Source organism: Gracilinanus agilis, chromosome 1 (genome assembly GCF_016433145.1).
Source record: "Gracilinanus agilis isolate LMUSP501 chromosome 1, AgileGrace, whole genome shotgun sequence".
In the NCBI taxonomy this organism is placed as follows: domain Eukaryota; kingdom Metazoa; phylum Chordata; class Mammalia; order Didelphimorphia; family Didelphidae; genus Gracilinanus; species Gracilinanus agilis.
In genome coordinates, this window is record NC_058130.1 from 344,726,647 (window position 1) to 344,737,430 (window position 10,784).

Genomic DNA, 10,784 nt, shown 5'->3' on the forward strand with positions numbered 1-10,784 from the left:
GAATTATAGGCATGTACCACCATGCCAAGCATGGAGTATACATTCTAATGATGACGATAACACATACACATCAAGTATATATAGCAAATCTGCAAAGTAGATGCAAGCTATATGAGCTTTATTGTTTGCTTCTTGCAATTTTTACTTAATTATATTTTATTTCATTGATGTATTACAATGTAATTTATAGTCCTTGTTTGTTATTTGTCTTGGGGAAAATATTATACCATATGATATACTGGAAAGAGCTCCAAAATTGGTTTTAAAGATCTGGGTTCAAATTGCATTTCTTATACTTATAACCTACATAACCTGGGGCACAGTTTTCTGGACCTTAGTTTCCTTATCTGGAAAATAAGAGTATTGAAGATAATGGTTTCTATGCTGCCTTCAACTCTATATCCTATGATTCTAAAATAGTTTGTGTATGTGTTCTCTTCTCACAAGACAGCTTTATCTCATAAGACAGTAGAGACAATTATTTTTTTCAACTGTCAAGTGGAAAAGTCTCACTTAATACCAGAGAAGTTGGGTTTTTTTTCAGAGTTCTAATGTCTAGAGGAGAGGTTATGGAGCATATTTAAGAGCAAGCTAAAAGGGAAAGAGTAAGGCTACTATGGAACTGAAATTTGAACTGATAAGAAAGGACAGGGCTAAAGAATAGAAGGCACCAATTTGACTAATGAAGACAGAAAGAAAATAGAACTACTGAGTTTAGAATCAGATGTACCATATTTCCAGCCAGAGACTTCTGGAATTAAATTAAGATATAATTGGGGAAGCTAGGCAGCACAGAAGATAGTGCACCAGGCCTGGAGTCAGGAGGACCTGGGTTCAAATCTGGCCTCAGAAACTTCTTAGCTGTGTAATCCTGGGCAAGTCACTTAACCCCAATTGCCTAGCCTTTACAGCTCTTCTCTCTTAGAACTGATACTCAGAAGGTAAAGATTTTTAAGATCTAAAATATAATTTTAAAGTATTCAAAAGCATAAATAAAAAATACAATATAAGATAGAGAATGTTGATTTAGGGTTTCAGAAGTCTATCTGTGCCTGGCATATCCTCTGAATCAGTAGTGATATCACTACTAAGCATATGCTTCCAAAGAGAATGGAGAAAGAAAAAAAGGATTCATGCACAAATATATGTTAATAGCAATTTTTTCCATAGCAGTCAAAAACTGGAATCTAAAAGAATGCCTACCTCTTGAGAATGGCTAAAAAAGTGATGATGTGTGAATGTAATCAAATTCACAATAAGATATGGTGAAATACATCATTTCAGAGGAAGCTGGCAAGACCTCTGCAAACTAATGAAGACTAAAAGGAGTAGAACTAAAAGAACAATTTATAAAATGATATTTAAATATAGCTTTGAAAGACTTAAAAATTCTGATCAATGCAATGACAAGGCCACTATTTTAGAAAACAAAAGACAAAGTATGCTGACCACTTTCTGCCTGAGAAATGAAGGATTTTAATGCAAAACGAAACATACAGTTTTGGACCACAGCCAATGTAGGCATTGGTCATGCTGGATGATACATATTTGTTAAGAGAATTTATTTTTGTTTATGTTCAATTGCTAGGAGTGAGGGGAGGTAAATACTTGGGGAAAAAACGGAAAAATATTTACTTTTTTTTTTTTACATTTATTAATATTCATTTTTAACATGGTTACATGATTCATGCTCCTCCTTTCCCCTTCAACCCCCCCCCCGAGCCCCCCCTACCCATGCGCATTTCCACTAGTTTTGTCATGTGTCCTTGATCAAGACCAATTTCCAAATTGTTGGTAGTTGCATTGGTGTGGTAGTTTCGAGTCTACACCCTCAATCATGTCCACCCCGACCCATGCGTTCATGCAGTTGTTTTTCCTATATGTTTCCTCTCCTGCAGTCCCTCCTCTGAATGTGGGTAGCATCTTTAAATATTTACTTTTTTAAATGAAAGAAAAATAATTTAGTAACAAAGAGAAAAGAGAACAGAAGAACATGCTAACATTCTGGGCCTGGATAATTAAATATGCAGCGGCTCCATACACTGGCAATGAAAAACGTTCATTAAGGAATATCACAATATTTTAATCACATTTCACAATATATGATCAAAAATGATAACTAGCAGAATACAGCCTCCTTAAGAGAAGGACTAATCTTCATCTGGCTTTGTAGTCTTACTGCTCAGCACAATGCCTTACACATACCAAATGCTTGATAATTGCCTATCAAATTGAGTTGAACTGAATTTATTATTAAATAGGTTTTCTAACTACATACTTGTAGTTTTAAAACATATACAAATATTGAATGATGCTTACCTGTGGCATTCACAATTCTATTAGCTCGGACTGATCCCTGTTGGGTTTCAACTTCCCATGTCCCATCTGATCTGGGTTTTAGGTTAGTCACTCGAGCTGGAAATTTTAGAAGAGCACCATACTTCCGGGCCCCAGCAGCCAGAGCCATAGTGAGAGAATAAGGATCGATGTGACCATCTCCAGGATTATAAAGTCCAGCTAAAACCTAAATGGATTACAAGATGAATTCAAACAATGTGGTTTTCTACAAGGGACATTTCATCTCTACATATGAATAAATCAAGGTTTTTGAAACATAACCCACTACTTAGCATGATATAGGCCAGTGATGGTGAACCTTTTAGAGACCACGTGCCGGGCCCCACCCCCAGAGTCAGCATGCTGCACATGCCCCTCCCTTACCCCACACAGGAGAGGGAGGAAGCACTTCCATTGGGCTATTGGGCAGAGGGGCAGGTGAAGTGAGGAAAATCCTCAGCCAGTGTAGAGATGGGGAGGGGAGTGGCCCAAGTACTCTGCTCCCCTCCAGCTCTGCCACCTGTGAGCCGCCCACCTTCCCCACTGTGTGCTCCCACTGGCTGCTGGGCAGAGGGGTGGGAGGTGGGAAAAAATGTCATCAGGCATGGTGGAGAGGGGGAGGGGAGAAGCTCCGCCCAAGTCTCTCTGCCTTTCTAGTAACAAACTAGAGGGAACTATGGTGTGCATGCCCACAGTGCTCAGAGAGGTCTGTGTGTGTCATCTTTGGCACGTGTACCATAGTTTCACCATCATGAGTATAGCCTATTCTCAGGGTGCTTTTTTTTTCAACCAGAGTGCTTTTCTGATGTAACTGAGGCCTAAGCAACATATCTGCAAATATTCAGCAAAGAGGATTTTTGAAAGGTCTTACCACAGATTTTATTTTCTTAGTAAATAATAATTTTTATTAATTTATAATTGATAAGCTGGCATTTAATGATGTTCACAAACTGGAAAGCTAATAACATGCAGAAAAATGTACACCTTCAAAGATAAAGAAGTACAACAAACTAAATTACATTTTAAAATTCATTCAACAAATATTTACTGAGTATCTTCTATATACATAGGACTCTTGATTTAAATAGGGATGTATCTCATTAAGCACTTCAAAATGTCCTGTTTACATTTGAGAAGGCTTCCATTTACAATGGATTATTTACTTATCTATTTGATTTGGTATTCTGCCCACCAACTGTAAATATGCTTCATACCTTCTCACAATGCATGATGCTACTGAGGAAAAAACACTTATGATTTATTTAAGTAATATTAAATATATATGTATGCACATTCATAAATATAAATATACATGCATATATGGATACATAGTTCCTAGGAAATCACTCTGAGTTTGAACAAAAGCACTCCAAAAAGTGATTTCATCTGTTTGAAGTCAAATTAGCTATATATATACTGAGGCCTAAGCAACATATAAATAAATATTCAGCAAAGAAGATTTTTGAAATACATACACACACACACACACACACACACACACACACACACACACAGATGCATCCACATTTATTAGGTGCTTACAATGTGCCAGGCAGGCACTGTGCTAAGAATGTTCCTTCTATCTATGTATGGTACATGCTAAACCATCCATTTTTGGTTATCCCATCCCAACTTTTGCCTATTTCCTATCATAAATTCACCACAAAAGGAGGTGAGAGAGGAAGATAATAAGTATTTATATAATGTCTACTACATGCCAAACACTATGCTAAGCCTTTTACGAATATTATCTAATTTGATCCTCACAATAATTCTGAGAGGTAGGCATTATCGTGATCCCTTTTTACAATTAAGGAAACTGAGATGAACAGAAGTTAAGTGACGTATGCAGGGTTATATAGCTAGTATCTGAGGCTGAATTTGAATTCAATTCTTCCCAAATCCAGGGCATGGTATTCTATTCATTGTATCATCTAGCTGTCTCAAAAGACTCCCTCAGTGTGCTAGAGACTTCCTTACTTTCTCCTAATATTAAGAGGATACCAGTATAAGTACTCTGTGGATTCTATGTGTATACTTGTGGGATAGCATGTCACAGATATCAGGAGTATATGCCCATTAATTAAGTACCCTTTTTAAAAGAGGTAATTAATATCAATCAAGAGTCATGGGGGGCAGCGGGGTAGCTCAATGGATTGAGAACCAGGCCTAGAGACAGGAGGTCCTAGGTTCAAATCTGGCCTCAGACACTTCCCAGCTGTGTGACTTTGGGCAAGTCACTTGACCCCCATTGGCTACCCTTACCACTCTTCTGCCTTGGAACCAATACACAGTATTGACTCTAAGATGGAAGGTAAGGGTTTAAAAAAAAAAAAAGAGTCATGGCAGTCAAAACAAACTGAAGAATTATATGGACACAACAACTACAAAACACTTTTCACGCAAATAAAACTAGATCTAAACAATTGGAAAAACATGAATTACTCATGGGTAGGACAAGCTAACATAATGAAAAATGACAATCCTACCTAAATTAATTTACTTATTCAGTGCCATACCTATCAAAGTACCAAAAAAAATGTTTTTATAGAATTAGAAAAAAAATATAACAAAGTTCATCTGGAAGAACAAAAGATCAAGAATATCAAGAGAACTAATGAAAAAAAGATGTGAAGGAGTGGGGCTTGGCAGAAGCAGATCTCAAACTGTACTATAAAGCAGTGGTCATCAAAACGCTATGGGACTGGCTAAGAGACAGAAGGATCAGTGGAATAGACCAGGAGTAAATGATCTTGGCAAGGTAGTGTTCAATAAACCCAAAGATCCCAGCTTTTGGGACAAGAACCCAGTATTTGACAAAAACTGCTGGGAAAATTGGAAAAAAGTATGGGAGAGATTAGGTTTAGATCAACATCTCATCCCCTCTACCAAGATAAACTCAAAGTGGGTAAATGACTTAAATATAAAGAGGGAAATTATAAGTAAATTGGGTGAGCATAGAATAGTACTTGTCAGATGTATGGGAAAGGAAAGAATTTAAGACCTAGCAAGAGAGAGAGAACATTACAAGATATAAAATAAATAATTTTGATTATATTAAATTAAAAAGGTTTTGTACAAACAAAACCAATGCAACCAAAAGTAGAAGGAAAGCAACAAACTGGGGAAAAAATTTACAACAAAAATCTGACAAAGGTCTAATTTCTCAAATTTATAAGGAACTAAGCCAAATGTACAAGAAATCAAGCCATTCCCCAGTTGACAAATGGTCAAGAGATATAAATAGACAGTTTTCAGATGAAGAAATCAAAACTATCAATAAACACATGAAAAAGTGTTCTAAATCTCCCATAATTAGGGAAATGCAAAGCAAAACAACTCTGAGGTACCACCTCACACCTAGCAGATTGGCCAATATGACAGTAAGAGAAAGTGATAAATGTTCGAGGGGATGTGGCAAAATTGGGACACCAATGCACTGCTGGCGGAGTTGTGAATTGATCCAACCATTCTGGAAGAAAATTTGGAATTATGTCCAAAGGGTTTTAAAAGAATATCTGCCCTTTGGTCCAGCTATATCACTACTAGGTTTGTACCCCAAAGAGATAATAAAAAATATTTGTACAAAATTATTCATAGCTCTTTGTGGTGGCAAAAAATTAGAAAATGAGGGAGTGTCCCTCAACTGGGGAATGGTTGAACAAGTTGTGATATATGATGGTGATGGAATATTATTGTGCTATAAGGAATGATTGACTGCTAGATTTCTATATGAACTGGAAAGATCTCCATGAACTAATACAGAGTGAAATGATCAGAACCAGGAGAACATTGTACACAGAAACTGAGATATCATGGAATTATCAAATATAATCAAATTTGTTACTAGTAACAAGGCAATGATTGAGAACAATCCTGAGGGACTTATGAGAAAGAATGCTATCCACATCAAGAGAAAGAACTGTGGGAGTAGAAACACAGAAGAGAAATATATGTCATCATTTGTTTATATGAATATATGATTTGAGGTTTTTGTTTTAAAAGATTACTCTATTACAAAAATGAATAAGATATAAATAGGTATCAAGTGATAATACATGTATAACCCAGGGGAATTTCTTGTCAGTTCTGGGAAGGGGGAGGGAAGAGGGGAGGGAGAGAAAATGAATCATGTAACCATGGAAAAATAGTTAAGAACAAATAAATAGTTATGGCAGGTAGTAAGTGAGTAGAGACTTATGAGCTATAGCAGTAGAGCAAAACAATCTCCAACCCCTCAAAGCTATGGATAGATAAATATAGATATGGATATATAAATATATATGTGGATATATTCATATTGATTGATAGATGTGGACATATCCATGTATATAAATGTATGGATCTATCCACATCTATTTACACATACATGCATAACATGCACTAAAGGACAAGCTCTATAGATTGTCCCTCTAACCTCATTCCATAATCTATGCAATAGACATTCTTCAACCACTTCAGTTTTGTCTTTGAAGGTGAATAGTTGGGGCAGTTAGGTAGTTCAATGGATAGAGTGCCAGGTCTCTGGGGAGGTCCTGAGTTCAAATCTGACCTCAGACATTTTCTAGCTGTATGACTCTGGGCAAGTCACTTAACCCCCATTGCCTAGCCCTTAATGTTCTTCTGCCTTGGAATTGATATTAGTATTGATTCTAAGGCAGAAGGTAAGGGTTTTAAAAAAAACAAAATAAAAGGATGCAGCTGGGTGGCTCAGTGATTGAGAGCTAGACTCAGAGATGGTTGACCCTGGTTTCAAATCTGACCTCAGACAATTCCTAGCTGTGTGACCCTAGAAAAGTCACTTAACCCCCATTGCATAGCTCTTACCACTCTTCTGCCTTGGAAAAATACAGAGTGTTGATTCTAAAATAAGACAAGAGTTTAAAAAAATGAAAAAAGATGAATAGTTAGGCTCTCTTCCAGCACTCTGCAATATTCTAGGGCTTAATGCAAGCAAGACAGTGTCATCCACAAACTGCATCTTGAAAACCTCAAAATCCACAAAAATCTCTCTTAAACTTATAACTTTATGATGGATTTCCTCCACAACAGTAGCAAATACCTTTTGTGAGCATATATCTCCATGCTCTGTGCTTTTCTGATATTTATATATAACCAGGGGTTGCCCTAAATGGAGATCAAAAAGCCACAGTCATAAAGTAGAGTGAAAACTGAGAGACTGATGGGGCTCAGCTCAGAGACAAGGGCAAAACCACAGGAATCTAGGGCGTCCTGGGAAGGATTTGCATGTTTGGTAGGCAGATACCTGCCCTTCCCCTTTCCATGGTAATGTCTCTGGGGGTCTGGCAAATCTCCCTTGGGTTATACTGATTCAAGGTCATGAAAAAAAGGCTATTTCTATCATTATGTGTTCAAGTTATCCTGAATAATTTTTAATGAATGGGAAGAAGGAACTTTATGAAAAGAAAGTATTTAATCTAATGTTTTGACAAATGTTTTATAATCAACAAAAAATAAGTGTGGCAGAATCTTGCATTCATTATGATTTTACGATAGTAAATATGTAGCCTGCTTCAGAATTATCATTTGCAAAAGTCTGTCTTTTCCTACTTCATTGAAGATTTCCTGGATAAAACTTTTATATTGATGGGAAAGTAGGCATATAGATCTATAGTTGCTGGTACATTTTTTTTGCCTTTTAAAAAATAAGATTCAAAAATTGTTCATGCCTTTCCTATTTTAAATATTAAACTCCTGGGGGCAGCTGGGTAGCTCAGTGGATTGAGAATTAGGCCTAGAGATGGGAGGTCCTAGGTTCAAATCCGGCCTCAGACACTTCCCAGTTTTGTAAATCTGGGCAAGTCATTTGACCCCCATTGCCCACCCTTAGCACTCTTCCACCTAGGAGCCAATACACAGAAGTTAAGGGTTTAAAAAATTTTTTTTTTCTAAATTAAACTCCCCAAACCCATGCAATTGCATTCTGTTATCTCAGATCTCCTCTATAAATACTTGGTTTAACCCAGCTCCTTTTCCCCATCTTTGTTCTCTTTAGTGCCATATAAACACATTCTAAACCAGTGATGGAGAACCTATGGCATGCATGCAAAAGATGGCATGCAGAGCCCTCTCTCTGGGCACATGTGCCGCCTTCCCCTCCCAGCCCCTGCACCCACTCAGAGTTTGTTACTAGAAAAGCAGAGGGACTTGGGAAGAGCTGCTCCCTTCTCCCTCTCCATCTGGGCTAAGGACATTCCTTACTTCATCCACCTCTCCACCCAGCAGCCCAATGGGTGCACTCTCCCCCTTCCCTGTATGGGGTAAGGGGTGGGGGTATACCCAGCACTCCATTGGGGGGGGGGTATTAAAGAGGCAACACGCAATCTCTAAAAGGTTCACCATCACGGTTCTAGACTGTGATGGTAAGAATTCAAGTTTTGGGGTCCCATGAGCTTTGATGATTAAAAAAGTCTATGTCTTTGAAGACTTTTCCTATTTTCTTTGTTGTCCTCCTTTCACTTTCATCCTTCAATGTCCTAAGGACAGATTTGCTTATTGGGGTCTCTCTCTAAGCTTTCTTTACCCTGATTCTGCCTTCCATTGCTACTCTTTGTATTATAAGACAGTACTGCTCAAATCTTCCATCATCCTCTTCCATAAGACTTTACAAATTAGTTTATATTCTAAAGCACTGGTTCCCAAACTTTTTTGGCCTACCGCCCCCTTTCCAGAAAAAATATTACTTAGTCCCCTGGAAATTAATTTTTTTTAATTTTAATAGCAATTAATAGGAAAGATAAATGCACCTGGGGCCATTACCGCTCCCCTGGATTGCTGCAGCACCCACCAGGGGGGCTGTGGCACCCACTTTGAGAATCACTGTTCTAAAGCATTGTTTTCCTTGGTTGCCACACATTTCTTTTTGGCAAATAAGTCAAATACATTTTTGCTGACTAAGGGATTTTTGAGGCTTTTTTTTTTTGTCTTCATGTTATGGCAATTGATTTGTACAGATTAGTTTTCTGTTTTAAATATTTGTAGATTATCTCCACGTGTTCTTCTGCCCATATCTGATTTTTCATGATCAACAAGTTTATGAATATGTAGAATAGAATTGTTTTAGTGGCATATTACACTTTGCCCCACTTCAATTCTTTCTTCTAGGTTTATACTAATTTTTCTTTGCTCTAACAAGTTAGTAGTCTGACTGTACACAGACAGCTAACTAAAGAATAATTTCCAAATGAGTTTTTAGTTGTCTATATTTGTATATTAAAAAAACACAAATAGGCACACACCAATTAGGAGAAGCCATATAAAAGAGTAAGAAATCACATTTTTTTATGTTATTAAGTGCTTGCCATGCATGACCAGCAAGATAGATTGGGGACATGGAGGAAGGTAACATATTTAGACATCTCTGCCTTTTAGGATCTTTACTTTTCTTTAAGATTCAGCTTAAATGCTACCTTCTGCAGGAGGCCTTTCCTAGTACCATTATCCTCTTCCTGTCTAACATTGCTTGCCATCCACTGTTTTTATCTTTTCTAGACCTCTTTGTTTACATATTTACTCCCTCCTTAAAAAGTAAGAGACTAGTTTTGTTTTTGTGTGTCCCTAATGTTAAGGCTCAATGGTAGATGGTTAATACATGTGTTTCTGGATTGTTTAATTGTTTGAAGTGTTGAGTGAATTAAAGTAAACAATTATGAAGAGATGCCCATAAATAGGCAGCTAAAAATGAAGGTCTGGAGCACGAGAGGGAGCTCTGGGTCTGAGTTACAGATTTAGAATCATCTGCATTGTGGTGATAGTTCAAACTATGGGAATGGATGAAATTACCAGAGAGGAGATTAGAGAGAGAAAGGGGGGGAAAAGTGTCCAAGGACAGAATTGTAGAAATTTTTCCTAGGGCAACATGTATTTGGGAAGGGCGGTAATATTATACAGAAAAAAAACAGCATCTCTTATTCAACATAATTCTTGTCTTTTTTTTTTTTTAACCCTTGTCTTCTGTCCTAGAATCAGAATCAATAACTGTGTATTGGTTCCAAGGCAGAAGAGTGTTAAGGGCTAGGCATTGGGGTTAAGTAACTTGCCAAGGATCACTAGGAAATGTCTGAGGTTACATTTGAAACCAAGACCTCCCATCTCCAGATCTGGTTCTCCATTCACTGAGCCATCCAGCTGCCCCTTCTCAGTCTTTTTTTCACATAAACTGTAGGACATGAGTATCTTTGCAAGTTTGACAAGATCTTTCAAAGAAGTTTGCTCTTGTTTACCCTTCATTTTCAAAGACCAATAGTTTTGAGTGATATTTGAGCACTCATTAGTAATTAATGTTTCTCATTCTGCTCTTTTTTTTTAATTTAATAGATCTACTATATCCATGATTATCACAGTACCCAGTCAAAGTTTCTTCCTTTCTTCCTTCCTTCCTTCCTTCCTTCCTTCCTTCCTTCCTTCCTTCCTTCCTTCCTTCCTTC

The 10,784-nt window shown here is 37.3% G+C and overlaps 1 protein-coding gene across 1 annotated transcript in view; it reads right to left on the reverse strand.

Moving 5' to 3' along the window:
- Nucleotides 1-10,784, reverse strand: part of DMGDH (dimethylglycine dehydrogenase) — a 110,958-nt gene that overhangs the window by 80,632 nt on the left and 19,542 nt on the right. Inside the window, exon 4 of the mRNA XM_044680929.1 lies at nucleotides 2,320-2,524. Within this exon, the coding sequence (XP_044536864.1) occupies nucleotides 2,320-2,524 (205 nt within the window). The remainder of the gene's footprint in view (nucleotides 1-2,319; nucleotides 2,525-10,784) is intronic.